The sequence below is a fragment of the Panthera onca genome, chromosome B3 (assembly GCF_046562875.1).
Source record: "Panthera onca isolate mPanOnc1 chromosome B3, mPanOnc1 haplotype 2, whole genome shotgun sequence".
Lineage (NCBI taxonomy): Eukaryota > Metazoa > Chordata > Mammalia > Carnivora > Felidae > Panthera > Panthera onca.
The window spans coordinates 60,967,300-60,984,807 of NC_138344.1; the positions used below are offsets into that span (position 1 = coordinate 60,967,300).

General features: G+C 49.9%; 1 protein-coding gene and 2 long non-coding RNA genes across 3 annotated transcripts in view; 1 reads left to right on the top strand and 2 right to left on the bottom strand.

The window, feature by feature from the left end:
* The window catches only part of PLA2G4E (phospholipase A2 group IVE), a 57,315-nt gene that overhangs the window by 29,826 nt on the left and 9,981 nt on the right, over positions 1-17,508 (top strand). The window contains exons 3-12 of the mRNA XM_078448524.2: positions 4,529-4,665; positions 6,290-6,421; positions 7,219-7,259; positions 8,870-8,912; positions 9,764-9,827; positions 10,667-10,827; positions 10,928-11,014; positions 11,397-11,434; positions 13,573-13,708; positions 14,950-15,086. Coding sequence (XP_078304650.2) covers positions 4,529-4,665; positions 6,290-6,421; positions 7,219-7,259; positions 8,870-8,912; positions 9,764-9,827; positions 10,667-10,827; positions 10,928-11,014; positions 11,397-11,434; positions 13,573-13,708; positions 14,950-15,086 — 976 coding nt within the window. The remainder of the gene's footprint in view (positions 1-4,528; positions 4,666-6,289; positions 6,422-7,218; positions 7,260-8,869; positions 8,913-9,763; positions 9,828-10,666; positions 10,828-10,927; positions 11,015-11,396; positions 11,435-13,572; positions 13,709-14,949; positions 15,087-17,508) is intronic.
* LOC144616687 (uncharacterized) overlaps positions 1-17,508 on the bottom strand; it is a 30,037-nt gene that overhangs the window by 1,534 nt on the left and 10,995 nt on the right. The gene's annotated exons all lie outside the window — the stretch shown is intronic.
* Positions 2,033-6,296, bottom strand: LOC144616689 (uncharacterized). The gene is made up of 2 exons (XR_013556260.1): positions 6,181-6,296; positions 2,033-2,193 (listed from the first exon to the last, which is right to left on the bottom strand). It is a non-coding gene; the product is annotated as an uncharacterized LOC144616689 (long non-coding RNA).

The window sequence follows — 17,508 nt, forward strand, 5'->3', positions numbered from 1 at the left end:
GGCTTCCCCAAAGCTCCATTTTACTCCCACTGCCCTCACCCTGGGATTCAGCTAGACTCAAGAGCCTCAGGGGGGCAAAGAATGCCAACAGCCATGACACCAAGTATACATTTTAACAAGGGAAGACTTTTACACCCAAAGTGATAATAGACTAGTAACAGGAAATGGCATTCTAACTTTGTCACTGTAGAATTTAGACCTGGAGGAGGACATTGAAAGCCGGGAGTAGCTAAGGAAGGCTGCTCTGAGGGCCTGGGGTCTGAAAGGGGCAGGGCATGGGCATCCAGAGGTCCTGGGAGCCCCATCTGCAGGAGGGGCAATCCTGAGGGAGGTAGAGGAGCCACATGACACCTGTGGCCCGTGGGGGTGGGGAGGGAGAAGGGCAGGCCTCAAAACAACATGTGCTCCTCCCACAACCTGAGGGTAGTGCTGAGGCCCACTCTGCATGTGAGGTCTAATGATTGCCTATGGTGGAAGCAGTGTTTGATTCCAGGTCTGGACTCTGGGAGGTAGAGGGAGGAGGAGCAGGGGAAGGAGGCTAGGGCCAGGCAGAGAAGGGATGGGGATCCAAGTGATAGGGCACCTGAGTTCTTGAGGAAGGGATTGCATGATTTCCTGAGGTCATATGCAGATTGTGCTGAAGCATAGGTGGGGAGAGGCTGACTAATTTGCTGGGAAACTGTTGTAGCAATGCAGGCAGGAGTGTGTACAACAAAGGAGGGAGGGCCCTGGGGCTCAGGGAAAGCTAAGAGGTCACGAAGGACTCCAGCTGGACCCCCTGGAGGGCATGGTGTCCAGAGCCCATGCCAACGGGGGCAATTGCAGCCAGTGTCCAGTCGGGCCTAGCTCTGCCAAGAGGCTGGCAGGAGGCCCAGAGACTTCTCCTCAGGCTCCTTGGGACCTCCCAGGCCACCAGAGAGTGATCTGAAGAGAAGGGTTCCCTGGGTCCGGGGCCTGGCCACCTCTTTTGCCTTTTTTCCAATGCCACCATGGGTCACTGACACTTCACCCACCCCTGGGCAGAGTTCACCCACTCCCCCCACCCTGGGATACCCACAGCTTGCACATGCCCACAGCTGTACTCACCTGCCTCCACTCCTAGGGTGTGTGTGTCCCAACCCTTCGGGTCACACAGGTTGCACGCTCTCATGGCATGCCTGCACCTGTGTGTGCAGACCTTCCCTTTGTCCAAGCCCCTTTCTTCTGTCTTCTCCTGCCACACCCATCCTCTGCATATCCCAGAGGTGGGGAGATGGGAGAGCAGGCAGCCAGACAAGAGGGCTGAGGTCTGGCTCCACCACCCTCCTCTTCCCCTTCCCCACACACTCCTCTGGCACACAGCTGCCTTTGGGGGTTTCCAGGCCCCTTTGGGGAACCCCTTGTTGTTTATGTTTCTCTCATTTCTCCTGAGGAACAGGGTGGGAGGCATACATGGTGTCTGGGGGCTCCAGCCTGGGGCACGTTCCTGTAGACTCCACAGTTGACCTAGGCTGGGCTCTTCTGTCACCTTGCCTAGTGAGGTTTGCAACTATCCTGATATCTTCTGGGTCCTAGATTACTCCTGCCCCAAACTTTTCCCTTCTAGCTTAGATCAAAACTGAGCTCCACTCTGGTCCAGCCCTCTAGTGTCTGTCTGAGTTTCCTATGATTTCAAGGAGCCTGAAAGGGATGAGATTCAGTGATGACTCCCTCGTCAAGGTGCGCTCTGGCCAGCCCTGAGCCAGGACTGGATAGAGTGGACCTAGAAACTTCCTAGCTCCCAAGAGGTGTTATTCCTCTTGGGAAAAGAAAATTAAAACTCAAACCAGTACCCCAAGGGATGTGAGGCAGGTGTCTCCAGAGGTATTAGGAAAACAGTGTTCTCAACATCTGTAGATCTCACTGAGTCATCTTTGCCACCCACATTCCAGGAAAGGAAGCATGTCATTCAAATGACCAAGCCCTCTGTCACTCTAAAAGGAACAAGGATCAAAACCTATCAATGCCTAGGAAATCCTCTGCAGTCCCTGAAATACTCAGAATTGGGTCAGTGTTGCTTAACTATTCTTTATTGCCAACATGCTGGTCACTCTCCTTATAGTCAGATAATGATGCCTGCTCCAGATTATCATCCAGGCCCCTGGCAGCCTTGCTCCACCAAATCATCTCTCCCTCTCCAGGATTTCACTCTCCTTCCCATTCTTGTGGAAATAACTGAAAAACAAATCAGTGCTTGAAGTGTGGGTGTGTGATCAATCCTGTCTCTTCCAGTATTTGTATCTTAACTAGAGATTTAAACCTTAGGCCAAAAATACTGAGATTTTATTTCATGGGCCTAATGGGATAAGCATAGACTGATAATAGGAAAGGGATTTTGGAGGCAAAGGGGCCTTTACAGGGTCAATCAAATCATGCTAAGCAGATAGGTATAGAGTTGGTGGGGTCCCTGCCTGCAGGTTCCTACTGTACGGGAGGCAAACCTGAGGAGAATGTTTCAGGCTAAGGAGGAATGACGAGTGTCCAGGAAAAGCCAACAGAGAGGTCCCGGGAGATCCTGGGGAGTCTCCCTATAGACAATTGGACATCAGCTTACTTGCCTGTATCTGTGGTGCCTCAGTCCAGAATTTGATACTGTGCTCTAAATCAGGAAGTTGGGCTTTTCCATTCAATTCATTTATTCAGCAAATGTCTGGCAAGTGCCAAAACACAGACTCCAGGCCTTCTTGGTGTTCAAGGTGCAGTGGAGACAGATGTTCTGACCTGCATTGTAGTGTGGTGTAACCAGAGCCCTGCCAGGAGAGGAGCAGAGGCTCTAAGCTAGGAGGAGTACCTGGCCCAGAGGTGGGGGCTCAGAGAAGCCTTCCAGAAGAGGCTCTTCCTGAAATCTGAAGAGGCTAGCCAGCAGAAGAGTGGGAAGTGGCAGCAGAGGTGATGGTGGCCTTCACCAAGGCAGTGGCAGTACAAGTAAGAGGTGGGTGGTCTGGTGAGGTCAGAGGAGTTAAACTGATGCCATGTGAGAGCCAAGGACAACACTTGGTGTCTGGGCCAGACACCTGAGTTGACATGAGGAGGAGTAGGCTGGGCACAGAGGGGTCATCATTTTCTCTGCATCCCTCTAGGTTTTGGTCATTCTTTGCCTCTGGATTATCTGATTATGGCCTCTAAAAGCAGTGTCGTCTTACCTTTATTGGGTGGGAGGAGAGCCATGAATTCCAATTCACTAAATGGCCAGCCCTCAAAGATTAATCAGACATTGGAGATGAAATCAGAAGCTAGGGATACTAATGATATAAACTGTCGTTCTTACCACTGATAATGTTCTCAGTGTAGTGACAGCATGAGACCAGTCAGTCCAGGAGGACATTACTAATAATAACTATGAACTAGTTTGGATCAGTCCTATCAGAACAAAACTCCTATCTTCATACTAGCTTCACCAAGTAGAGGACTCTCTGACACTGAAGATTGTATTGACTTTTATCATTTCCTAAAAATCTGGTGTGTGCCCTGGGAATTTCTCCAGCAGATTGCCGGGAGAGTGACAAGGCAGTCATGGCATCTCTTCCTCCCTCCTCCCAGGTAGAATGGAGGGAGGGAACCAGGCTAAGCTGCTATTTTTTTTTTGCCCTATGCCTTCTGCTGTTCCAACTAGAAGACCTGAGAAGCATTCCTCTACTTTAGGAGAGACTTTTAAGAATAAAGCCTTTGTCCCTTCTCCAGAGCACACACAGTAATATCACCCTTGGGTTGTTCATTTCAAATGAGAAAAAAGAAGAAAAAAAAAGGATACGGCCTCAGATGTGAGGGCTTCTTGGGTCACCTTTCTCATGCTGGGAGACTCGTGTAGGTATGAAGAGCCTGGTAGCTGCAGTTGAGACATTAAGTCATATTTAAATTGTGGTCCTTGCTTCTAGATTCTCCTGAGAGGGAGACAGAATCTGAAGCAGACTCGGCACGGTCAGTGCAGAGTCTGACTCGGGGCTCGAACTCACGAACCATGAGATCATGACCTGAGCCAAAGTCAGAAGCTTGACACCTGAGCCACCCAAGTGCCCCAGACTGTGCTCCTTCTAATCCTTGCTTGTCACCAGCCCAGAGGAAGAGTAGAGCCCTACTTTGGTTTCCCTGGTACCTTGGCTAAACAAGGGTTAAACTGGATTTTATGGGGCTGGTTCTTCAGCTCTTCCCTTGGCAGAGGAAAAATTGTGTGGCCATACCTTGTCCCAATCTAGCAAGCATTTGCTAAAAAAGCTAGGGTGCTTCTGAAAAGAGCCAGAAGCCTTCAGTGTCCATGAGAAGAATCCAGTGGGACCTGAATCCCCCTCTGTGAATTTTCTAGCCTGCAGGCTGTGGCCTTCTCGAGACCTCTGGGACAAATGTCTCTGGAGATCCAGACCCATGAGTCAGGAGGGTAGACAAAGGCTAAAGCTGAGACAAGGGCTTGCTCTGGAAGTGACTTGCCTGAAGTTTCCTTCTGATTCTACACTCTCCTCTCTGGCCCCGGGTTGATTCCCCAGTTTTCCCCCCAACCCTTGTCTTCCTTGGACAGTGAGCCAGACAGACTGCTTTGTGAGCCTTTGGCTGCCCACCGCTTCTCGTGAAAGGCTGAGGACTAGGACCATCTCCAACTGCCCAAACCCAGAGTGGAATGAAACCTTCAGCTTCCAGATCCAGAGCCAAGTGAAGGTGAGACTTGGAGGACAACACCTGTCAGCCCTGCCTACATTTCTGCTCCCCTCCATGACTACTTGTCCTTCTGTTGCTTATGTGTCCTTCTTATGTCTATTTTCCTCCCACCTACTTCTCCTCCTCTTAGCAATCCATCTTTCTGCTCACCCACTCCTTTATTAGGCCTGCCTCGTGTTTTTCCCTCTGAGTCTACTTATCTTTCTACCTTCTTTCCTTTCTCTCTTGTCCTTCTACCTGATCATTGCTGGAACTTGGTGCTCCCTGCCACAAAACTGAGTGTGCTCCAGAACATGCTCCAAGTAGGAAACTAATGGAGGGGAAGGGCCATTCTATTCACTAGGTCTAAGGCCAGTCTAATTCCAGCTGGAGGGTTTACCCTCTCTTAAATCCTTTTTAGAAGGCTTTATTATTTCTAATTCCTTGAGTGTCTGTTCTTTCCTTTGTTGAGTTTTTTCATGGTGTTGGCCTTCCTCAGATATATGGTGATTCTAAGTTGTGTTCACACCTCCTATGGGAGAATTCTCCCTTGAGCATCCCAAGCAGAGTGCTCTTAAAACAAACTTGGCTTCATCATGGAGGTATTGACCCCAGTCTTGGGATACTTGAGGCTTGACATCTCCAGCTTACTGCTTCCACATTTTAGGATGATTATTTATTTCTGGTTCATGATGAGTCCTTTTAACTTTCAAGAAGGACTTTATACTGTTACTATAAAAATATCTCTTCTATCATATATATGGTTTTGATAACCATATCATATATATGGTTTTTGGCATGGGCTCAGTTTGCCATCTTGAAAGCAGAATTTGAACTTCCTTTGTCTAAAGAGCTATGGAGCTGTTCATATGAATATGTGGGGTTGGTTGTGGGGCATGTCTGTGTTTCTAGAAAATCTCATTCAGTAGGGAACCACCAGACCACCTTATGTCCACCTGGTAGGGACCAAAGAGGCAAACCCAGCCCCAACCCACATCTCCCAGGATCCTTGGAACCAGAGACCTCAGAGGCTAATCCATGTCACCCAAAACCACTGACCTCAGTGTTCAGCCAGATGACAGGGCAGCTGTTCAACTCTTAACATAGCTTTGGGACCACTCATAAGACCTTATTAGGATCTGATAAACCAAAGTATAGAGTTCAAATACCTCACCCCAAGGCCATCAAGTATGAGAATCACTGTAACCTGTCACATCACTCCCCTGGAGTGTTAAGGTGTTAGTTTCCCTGAATTGGGTTTTCTAGTAATTAATGGGCTGTCTTCAGCAACTGGGGTCCCAGTGCTGAACACAGTCTATGACTTGGGAAGGGTTTTGCTTGTTCTGCACTTCCATCATTCCCCCAGGTGAAATGACATCCCTCACACTTCACAGGCCCTTCCCAACCTTGCAAAAGAGAAAAATTATCCAGGAGAATCAGAGCAGAGGGTCAGGAAGTCTTCGGAGAGTTGGAAAGGAGGGTATAGACACTATCCCCCACCGCCCGAGTTCATTTTTCTACAAAAGTCTCTCATACCTGGGCAGGGACCTGCATGCTGTTCCCCAGACCTCAAACCCACCTCCTTGCTAGGGAATGAGTCCATAAAAACACAGTAACCAGACTTGCACCCTCCCTTTTCCCCTAGAACGTGCTGGAGCTGAGCATCTGTGATGAAGACACAGTGACACCAAACGACCACCTGTTGACAGTCCTCTATGACCTCACCAAGCTCTGCTTCCGAAAGAAAACCCATATGAAGTTCCCACTCAACCCAGAGGTGGGTGCAGGTGTCCAGTCCCTCAGCCTCCTGCCTCATGAGGAGCAGCTGGTTATTTCTATGATGCCACTCTATGGGCTTCTCTCTGTCACCAAGTGAGGAAAAGATAGTACTGCTGGGTCAATCCCAGTGCTATTCTTACTAGTTGTGTAACCTTGCAGAATTTATTTAATTCCTCTGTATTCTGTTTCCTCATCTATCCAATGGCAATGATGATACCTACCACTTAGGGTCGTTGTGACATTGAAATGGGAAAACATGATTAAGGCACCTAGCACTGTTCCCGGTACAAAATGGAGGTGTAATAGGTATTGGTTCCCTTTCTTCCCTCCGAGTCCTGCTGTTGGGATGGCCCAGGGAACAGGGGACAGATGAGGGAAAAGAAGAGTAAATCTGAAAATCAGAGAAAGAGCTGGAAAAGACCAGGATATTACCCATTCAGTCATTCAACAGAACTTTATTTCCTACTATGTTCCAGGCACTGGGAACACAGCAGAGAATGAGTATCCTTGCTCTTGCCTGAATTACATTCTGGCAGGGAAATTAAGGTCCAATGAAGTCACAACTTCCTGAAATTATACAAGAGGTGGGAAGGAATGGATGAAGGAAGGAGTCCCTATCCTTCAGAGTTGAGTTTACAGGGGACAATAGTTCAGCTCTCTTTTGCCCAAGGTGCTGAGCCCCTTGGGAAGTCAGGAGAGCAATGGGAAGCGGGGGGTAGAAGCTAAAGGGGCATGTTCTGGGGAAGACAGGTACAGCCCCAGCTCACAGCTGCCTTCCTTTTATCCCTCTGCCAGGGCATGGAAGAGCTGGAGGTAGAGTTCCTGCTGGAGGAGAGGTGAGTAGGTCCCAGCCCCGTAGGACCCCACTGAAGTCCTCACTCCCCAGTGGCTCCAGGCACAAGCATTTCAGAGCCTAGTCTGCCTTTTTGCTGCCTTCCCCTCTTCCACGCTTACCCCTGACACCCCACAGGGTGCATCAGAATCACTTGAGGGTTTCTAAATACTATAGGTGCCCGGGCCCCACCCCTACTCACACTATTCTACTGACATCAATATGGCTTCAAAGATTAAGAATTCTGGCCAAATTGCCTGCCTCAGCTCCCTTGCATTCCTGAGAGTGGCCTCTGGGAAGAATTCCTGCCACATGGTGATGGGGTCTCATAGATGCCAGGCTGAGAAAGAGGTCAGGACCAGGGTGTCTCATCCTCAACCCCAAATTATTAGAATAAGCTCCCCCAAACCCTGGCCTGAAGCAGACTCTCCCCCTCTGCACCCAACTCTAGAATCACATCAAGAGGATGCTCAGGCCCAACATATGGGGTTATTTCCCATCATTTTCAATTAGGAAAATGACCCAGGTCTTGAAGATACGACTATGCTGGGAACTCAAGTAGAATTAGGCCCCAGAGCTGGAAGATAGGAAAGAGAAGAGGACAAAAAGAGGAGGGGGGAAGGGAATGGGAAGGGGAGGGGAGAAGTCTGCTCAGGATGGTAGTGTGCCTTGTGATTGGGCAAACTGGGCAGCTGACTCCTCTCCATAGTCTTGGTAGAGCTGAGCACCACACCCTCCCCACCCCACTGCCACCCCTGCCATGTTAGGATCTGCAGAGGAGCAGGGGGAGGGTAACAAGAAGGCTTACCAAACTCCACTCCAACAGTCCTCTGCCTAGGGGCTCTTGGAACTCTTTGGGGTGCCTCATTTCCCATCAACAGCTGATTGACAAATTAAAATCAACTCTGTTTCCCATTGAAGAAATCTGGGCTCTCTCCTCCAGTTCTTGATCTAACAAGACTTTTAGGGGGGAAAATTCCTTATAGCTTGCGAAATGAAACGTGTCACAATTGGTAGTAAGAGTTGATCTGGAGACACAGTCATCTTGGGCCTAATTTTGGCAAGGGAGGCTGTGGACTCTCCTAGACTAATTGTAACCTTGGAGGCTTATGTTCCTGACTTTATAACATGAAGACATTTCACATTCACCAGGCCCCTCTCTAGCTGGGTCATAAGTGTTTGTTAAATGCATGAATTAAATAAAGCGCAGACAGGAGAATGGGTCATTTTTGCCACCAGAACTATTTACTGCATCTGTTGCAGCTGGTGAGCTCAGGCCCCTCCCTGCTGCTACCTATTTATCCTCATAGTTCCCTACAGCTGGGCATAAAGAAGCATTATCCCTGAAGAAAAAAAAAGAAAGAAAGGAAATAAAGAAATAAAGGAAGAAAGAAAAGAGGAACTCTTTTCCTTCCATCCTATACATTTATTTTTTTCCTATTCTATTTAAAATGTTTGCCACTTTTTCCCTTGACAACCCGCAGAGCTAATGTTTCTTAAGCTGCTATTTTTCATAAATTTTCATTAATGACCCTATTTAGGTTTTTCAACACCTTTGTGAGAAACCAGGCAAGAATGCTATAACTGACAGGGAGTTCTCATTTTGTTTTCCAGTCCCTTTCCACCTGAGACCCTCGTCACCAACGGCGTGCTGGTGGTAATTGTCCTTCCAGGTGCCTGTAGCTCCAGAGGCCTCATATGGCTGCTGCTCCCAGGGGAACAGAAGCTGAGCCCCTGTCCCGGAGGCCGCCAGGAGTCAGACTAACTAAAGCAGGCCATTTGGGGGCTTGGATGGGTGGAGCAGGGACTGGGTCCCTGCTTCTAGGGAGGAGGGAGCTGGGGCATCCATACCCTGGCCCAGCATCCTGTGTCCCACAAGGATGGCCCCTCCCCTTGGGAGGTTCCCCAGTAAAAGCACCCACTTGGAAGCAGCCTCCTCCCAGAATCTGTCTCTGTCCCATTTCCCCCCAGGTCCGATCCCTCTATAAGCACAAGCTCAGTATTTAAAAGATTTTCATAATTCAGCTCTTGGTACAGACATCTCAGTTAAATGCATTTAAAGCCTTAGGATTCAAGGAGATCTCCCCCCCCCCCCCAACCGCCAAATCAGCCTTTGGGAGTTTGTGGTAAAGGAATTTGACTTTAGAAGAATGTTTTGTTGGAAGTTCTCACTTCCAAAGCTCACAGTGGAATGTCCCCTCTTTTTATTTTGGACCAAATCCCTCAGGTTCTATCCCTGACCTGTAGCTGAGAACATGGCCCCTAGTAAACGGTGACCCTACATCCTAGATTTTTCAGGACGGCTTCATTTTCAAACACTGCATCTCTTAAGGAGATGAGAAACCTTGACTGGGTTCAGAAAATGTGGTCAGCACCATTGTTCCCTGGAGTCAGCCCCAAATCAGCCCAGCGCTGAATTTATCCCCTCATTCTTCACCTCCTCCCTTTGGCCTGGCAGAGGGAGGACACAGCTTGTGACCAGATGGACTCTCCCTTCCTTTGTTTTAGTCTCGACAAGTCTCCTGCTTAGAGGTTCATGCAGAATGCAGGAGGCAGAAGAAGAGCAGGAAAAGTGAGTCCTTTGACCCCCGCTGCTGCAGGGGGGTGGAGGGGGGAACAGGTAGTCTTTCTTCCCACCGCTGCCCTAAGCTCAGTCAGGACTGAGCCTGGCTGGGGCTCCTCGGGATCACACCACCCTCAGGGGCCGTGAATCCCGCCCCCGCCCCTGCTCTGGAAGGAGCATGCTCTTCCAAGTACCCACATGACCCTCAGAACCTCTCAGGCCTGATGAGCGCCCTGGGCTGAGGTCAGAGGCACATCCCTGCCCACTGTGCCCATGCCGGTCTGCACTGCACTCCTGCCAGACCAGAGGTTCCTGGCAACACCCAGGGCCCCTCTAGCTGCACCCATTCCTCTGGTCAGATTATAATTCATGGAGGGTCCTAGAATTTTATGGCTGGCAGGGACCAAAGAGATCGACAATTACAAGACTCTTCCGTTCACCGCACCACCCCATCTCACCCATTCAAGTCTTCCAGTCCTGTCCCAAGAGAGGAGAGCAGCCTGGCCACACAGACATGGGGAAGGGTCGGGGAGAAGGACCCACACGCCCAAACGGGTGGTGCGGTGAGGTCCTGCTTCCAATGTAGTAGGAGGGGGACCAGTCCAGAGGACTCAGTATCTCAGGGCTTTCTGGGAACTTCGTTTGTCAGCACCACACACAGCCTTGTTAATTGCAGATTCCTGGGATCTGCGTGGCCCTACAGAGTAAGACTCTGAGGCATTTTAACCAGGGCCCTCGATGCTTGTAAACCCCCGTCCTGGGTTCCTCCAGCTCGGCATTTTCCTGATCCAGGCTGGGGGTGGGGAAAGGGGCTTCTAGGGGCTCAGGCCCGTTGTCCTCTCTTCCAGTGAAGGACCTCCTGGTGACAGTAAAGGAGTCCTTCGAGCACACCCAGCGCGTCTCGCACTGCCAGGAGCCCTGCTGCCTGAACCTGGCCTGCTTCCACTACCCCAAGTACTTCCAGCCCCGGATGCACGTGGAAGTGCCCAAGAGCCAGTGGAGATGTGGGGTACAGACCAGTGGCAGTGGGGGTGGCGTAGGGCACCGGTGTGGGTGGGGCTGCCAGAGGAGCCCCTCACCCCCCTCACAGAACCCGCCTATCCTTCCAGCCCTGCTGCTGCTGTGCGCGCAAGAACAGCCCTGTCTGCCAGCCCCTCGATTGCCTTCCTGACGGCCAGGCTGTGACCCTGCCGGTGGTAAGGGCCCGGGTGTGAGAAGGGGCCCCTGAGCAGCTTAGCCCGAAGCTTCTGCGGCAGACAGATGGGGAGAGCCTGGGGGGTGGTGATGCATGGGGGTCTCTCAGGTGGGACAGAGGAGTTTTGGAGGAGTAGGAGGCTGTAAGCTTCAGCAGGGAGCCAAAGAGAATGTGTAGAGGCTGAGGGAAGGATCGCAGAGGGAATCCAGAAGAGGCAATGAGGGGAGCTTGTGCGTGCATGTATGTGCGTATGTACCTATCTGTGTGCACATGTGTGTGCTGAGTCAAGTCGGGGTGGACAGTATGGTGAGACTCCACTTTGTCAGTTGGGACCACTTGGCTCTAAGTTGTCTCTGCAAAGCTGTTCATCTTTCACTTCCCAGGGTGAGAATTGTGAGTTACACGTGAAGTCTACACCCTGGTAAAGTACCCTCTTTCTGTCTGCCCCTCTTATTCATCTTAGGGGGTAAAATGTGGTTTTGAATTGCATGTCCATGATGGCTAAGGAGGTTGAGCATCTTTTCATGGGCTTTTTGGCCATTTTTATATCTTTTTTGGAGAAATGTCTCTTCTCCAAATACTTTGTCCATTTTTTAAAATTGGTTATTTACCTTTTATTGTTAAGTTGTAAGAGTTCTTTTTATATTCTGGATATAAGTCCCTTATCAGATATATGATGTGCAAATATTTTCTCCTATTCTGGAGGTTGTCTTTTTATATTCTTCTTGTTTATCTGGAGAGAGAGAGAGAGAGAGAGTGAGAGAGAGCAAGTGAGCGAGAGCGAGCATGCATGTGCAGAATCTTAAGCAGGTTCCATGCCCAGTGCAGAGCCCAAAATGGGGCTCGATCTCACAACTGTGAGATCATGACCTGAGCTGAAATCAGGAGTTGAATGCTTAACCAACTGAGTCGCCCAGGCACCCCTGTCTTTTTACATTCTTGATAATGTCCTTGGAAGCAAAGACGTTTTTAACTTTGTGAAGTCCACAGTGTATCTACATTTTTTCTTTTGTCACCCATGCTTTGGGTGTCAGATTTCAGAAACCATTACCTAATCCAAGGTCATGAAGATTTACTCCCATGTTTTCTTCTAGGGGTTGTATACTGTTAGTTCTCACACTTAGGTCTATGACCGATTTTGAGTTATTGTATACATTCAGCAGGAAATAAGGATCTGGCTTCATCCTTTTGCATGTGGATGTCCAGTTGTCCCCCCCCCCCCCGCCATTTGTTGAGAAGACTATTCTTTCCCCCTTTAAATTGTCTTGGCACCCTTGTCAAATATCAAGTGACCATTTACAATTTGATTAGCCCTTGGACAAGTTATTTAACGTCTCTAGGTCTCAGTTTTTCTCATCTGTAAACTGGAGCAAAACCAAGAATACTGTCCACTCTTGCCTTGCTCTGAGGATCCAGTGAACACATGTCCAGAGAACACATGTGAAGTACTCAGTGATCTGTCTGACAAGGGGGACACTCAGCAAATATCAACTGCTGTTGTTTTGTTATTTAGTTTTTGTCGAGGCCAAGGAAGGAGTTATTTCCTCACAGTTGTGTCTCTAGGACTATGCTTGACATGGAGGAAACACAACGGTAGAGCTCCCAGGCTCTGCCTTCCAGGACATGTGATCTGGTTAGTGAGTCAGGCTGCTAAGTAAGATTCAGGTCAGAAATTGTCAAGGTCCCTTCACCCAGAGCCCCTGGGGAGCTGAACCTGAGAACATAAGAGATATAAGTAGGCAGATGGAAGAAGCTTCTGGTGAAGGCAAGGGCTGCACAAAGGCTCAGAACTGGGACTACTTCTGGGCTCTGAGAGTCAACAGACCTCTTCTAAGAAGTAGTAAAAGGTGAGGTTGGACAGACCAGATAGGGTCTTGACTGCCAGGCCAAGAGCCTGAACTTGTCCAGGGCAGGGATGTGATAAAAATAAGGCAACTGTTGGACATGCGGAAGCAGCTCCTGCCCCACCTGCCTTGTGGACCTGTAGGGATGATAGGGTGACATCAGGACTATAAAGGGTTTTTGTCAGTTTCACAAACACACAGAAAGAGTATTAACTCCAGGAGCAGGAAGAACTTACCGAAGAATGAGAGCTCCCCAGGAAATCCCTTACTGTAGAGCCTGGACCACAGGGATTGGCCACAAGGATCTCAGGGCTCCTTGTTACCCACATCTGGCCTCAGGCTACCTGGGGGTAACCTCAAGTAACCTGGTGGTATCCCTCAAGATACCGGGGGGAAGCCTTTCTGGAGTTTCCAAATCGTGCTGAGGAGGCAGGGTTTCATCGAATCCCTGATTTTGTCGAGGACCTGTTTAGAGTGCATCACCTAAGGCTTTAGGGGCTGCTCGTTTGTCAGTCTCACTAAGTGCTGAAGACAGAATGGGAGTTAAGCACGGTTAGCCCCATTTTACAGATGAGAAGGCAGAGGCCCAAGGTCACAGAGGTGGTATAGGGCAGAACCAGGCTTCAAGCCTATGTCCAACTGACCCCAAAGCCATGTCTTCTCCATAGTAGTGGAATCTATAGGACCACTTAGCCGAGGCCCTCTGTCCCTGTAGCCCCCAGACGCTTGACGTGCGGCTGGGCTTCAGCCTATGCCAGGCAGAGCTGGAGTTTCTGCAGAAGCGGAAGGTGGTGGTGGCCGAGGCACTGAAACAGGTGTTGCAGCTGGAGGAGGACCTGCATACGGACAAGGTGGGTAAGCAGAGGTCTGCCGGCCCGGCTTAGTCCCCCTCTGAACTGAGCTGGTCCTTCAACACTGCTCCTTGCCAGCCACCCCCAAGCCCTCCTTTGCCCCAGTGTGGCTTTGGCACTGCCTTTCCTGGGTGCCCAGCTGAGGGCTGTGCTGGAGGTGATTCAGTTGTGTGTTTGCAAAGGGAAGGGAGGGCAAAGCGGAGAGAGAAAGGAAGGAGCCCCAGTGGCCCCTCCCCATGCACTAACAGGTCCTGAGGTCTTTACACAGGGACAAAATGGCCCCTCGCAGCCAGGAAACATCTGAAGCTCTAGCATCTCCCCCCAAAAGGCTCTGGGCTCTTTGTTCTTCAATTCTCCCTCCCCGCAAACATGCACAGATACAGGACCTCCAGAAAGAACAGCAGTCAGAAGCCCCAAAGAAGCAGCTTCCCCTCACTGGGCCAGCTTCTTCCCATGGGGCAGACAGTGTGCCTTTGTTAGAGCCTTTGTCACCTTGCTGGTATGGACCAAGGCCCACATCCCCCTGAGCAGCAGGTCACCCTGCAAGTGCGGACTCCTGAGGCTGACCCTGGGCGAGAGGATGGAGACCTCATGCCTGCAGAGGGCTGTGATGAGCCTTGAGGCGACAGAAGGATCTTACAATCCCCACTCAAAGACAGAGTACATCTTGGCAAAGATCCTCCTCCCTGCCCTCCCATCTTTAGGGAAAAACTGCAAGGCATCTTAATCCTATATAAAGCCAGAGGTGACACCTCTGCTCCTTCCCACATCAACAATTCATGGATTTCTGCTGTTATCAGTTATAGTACATACTGAGCACATACTGTGTGCCGGGTCTGGGCCTGGTGTCCTAATATCATATGCTTCTCTAGAGGAAACCATTAGGGAATCACACACTAGCTGGGTTCTGAAGCAAATTACTTGGCCCTCTGGACCCCAGTGTCCTCAGCTGTTAACTGAGGACTAGACTAACAGCATTAAGAACTCTCCTGGCCGTGATGTTCTGATTGACCAAACTGTGTGAGGCTTCAGACCCTCACCAACTGTTGGTTTTGGAGCAAAGATCTAATCCTAGACCTACCGGGTGGCCCATCACTCTGAAAGGCCGTTTTTAGGCCACCCAAAGCCTCACTCTGGCTGTCCGTAGCCAGCTATGCTTCCTCCATCTAAGCATTTGTCTGTCACTCCATGTCATCTCCCACCCAGCATTGCCTCAACAGCCTGCCTCTCTGTGCTCCCAGGTACCATTGATAGCCATCATGGCCACTGGGGGTGGAGCAAGATCCATGACCGCCATGTACGGCCACCTGCTGGGGCTGCAGAAGCTGAACATCCTGAACTGTGCCAGCTACATCACTGGCCTGTCAGGGGCCACCTGGTAAGGAGCTGGGTGTCACTGTCTGGTGGGGCCCAGAGAAAGCAGTAGATGGGCCGGCCTGGGGTCTCTGGTGAAGCTCTCCCCACCCCAAGGTAGAGGGACTCACAAAGACTGGGCAGCTCTGCCACTTAGAGCTGTGTGACCTTGGGCAGAGGCTCGACTTCTCTGAGTCTCAGTTTCTGTATCTGTAAAGTAGGGATAACAATGGCACTGACCCCATGGGGTAGTTGTGAGAGCCTCTCCCAGTACCAGGTACCTTGAGGCTGTGGCAGGGACCCTGGAGCACGGTGGCCAGCTGTGAGTGAACCACTGCTGCCACTGACCCCATCCTGCCGGGAAGATGCAGTGCCCTCTCCAGCCATGCCAAGTATCCCAGGCTGGGTGGAGCTGGCCCAGCTCTGGCTGCGCACACTTCGGCCCACCCCCCATCCTCGCCCCTCCCTCTGCCCTGACGGCTTCCTCAGGCTCCTACCTCCTTGCTCTCTGCTGATGAGCAAGGAGAGCAAGCCCCCCAAGGTGAGGCCAGCGTGACATCCACTTCTCCGCGGAAGTCACAGTTCCTAGGGCCCACGATGCTTGTAGAAGCCCACAAAAATGTTTTACTTTCTTTTAAGGTCAGGAAAAAAAGAAGAACTTCTAGGATGAAGGAAATGTTTTAATAAATAACATTATTATATTTGTTTTTATACAGCAGTCATAAAATATAATTTTTAATGTCTTTACGGTGGAAGAGGCTCACTGATGCCATAACACAGCCCTGGTCCAGGGTGGCAGGGGCCCCGTGACCACAACTGCATTTTCTGTCAGGGACTAATGGGCGTCTGAGCCCTCAATGTCCCAAGCTGGGCCCCTCATCCTGGAGGACCTCTAAGTAACTTTCATTTGAGCAGTGGATATGAACTTGCCCTAGGAAAACCAAGGGCTGCTGGTGCATCAGAACTCCGAGGCTTCAGCCCAGATGGGACAGAAGGATAGTTGACATTTATTGGCATTGCTCATGGGTGGTACATTAAGGAGATAAATCCTGTTTCCATCAGGGTGGAGGGGAAGCTGTATCCTCCTGGCCCTGCTGGGCCAAGCAGAAGACTAGGAGAAACTTAAGGGGAAGGGGGGAAGGGGGGAGGGTCTCCTGGCCTGGGGAAGCACTGCAAAGTATTCTTTAAAATCAATCAAATAAATTTTTTTAAAAAACAATTAGGGGCGCCTGGGTGGCTCAGTCGGTTAAGGGTCCGACTTCAACTCAGGTCATGACCTCGCAGTTCATGAGTTCAAACCCTGCGTCGGGCTCTGTGCTGACAGCTCAGAATCTGGAGCCTGCCAAGGATTCTATGTGTGTGTGTCTCTCTCTCTGCCCCCCCTCTCTCGCTCATGCTCTGTCTCTCTCTGTCTCTCAAAAAATTTAAAAAAAATTTTTTTAATTTTTAAATCAATCATTTATAATGGTTTTGAAAGGTTTTTAAACATGTAAAAGTAAGAATGAATCTTATGGAGAGTAGGGTTCTTTTTGTTGATGAAATCTCTTGACTAACCCCTACCTTCCCAGACCAGAAACAAGCCCTGTGAAGGAAGAGGCCACTGCTCAGACAACAGTGAAGCCACAGACAAGGTCCCCCGCAGGATATGGGGTTCCTAGGTGCTGTCCTGACATAGACAGAAAGGTTGGGTCCAGGCCATGAAAAGGCAAAAACCCAGGGCTGGGGGGATCCCTGTGTTTGTTTCACTCTTTTACCACTGCCCACATATAAGTTAAGAAGAAGGCGAAATAAATCTTTAGCCGGCATTATAATTATGGGAATTAATGTGGCAGAGTGGAAAGAGTCCAGGGTTTGGAATCAGCCACGCCTGGGTTCAATTGTTGGCCTCACTGCTCCATGACCCAGCCCTTACTTTGTGCCAGCTACTGTTCTAACCACTTTAAATTGCATGAACTTGTATAATCTTCACATTAACTCTGTGAGGTTAGGTACAATTATCATAGTTCTCTCCATTCCACAGATGGGGAAACTAATGTGAGGTGCAGTTAGATAACTTGCCCAAGATGACACAGCTAGTGAGTGACAGAGTCTGGGTTTGAACCAGGAAGACCTGGTTCCAGTGTCCTCGCTTTTTTTTTAATGTTTATTTTCTTTATTTTGAGAGAAGGAGAAAGAGAAAAAAGAGAATGCATGGGGGAGAGGCAGAGGGAGAGGGAGAGAGAGAGTCCCGAGCAGGCTCCATGCTGTCAGTGCAGAGCCCAATGCAGGGCTTGATCCCATGGACCATGAGATCATTATCTGAGCTGAAATCAAGAATCAGATACTTAGACAAGTGAGCCACTCAAGTGCCCCCAGAGTCTTCTTTCTTAAGCAACATGCTCTACCTGGCATGTGGTAGGCAGTCAGGAAAGAGTGGCCATCGTGACTATGAATAATAATGTTCACCC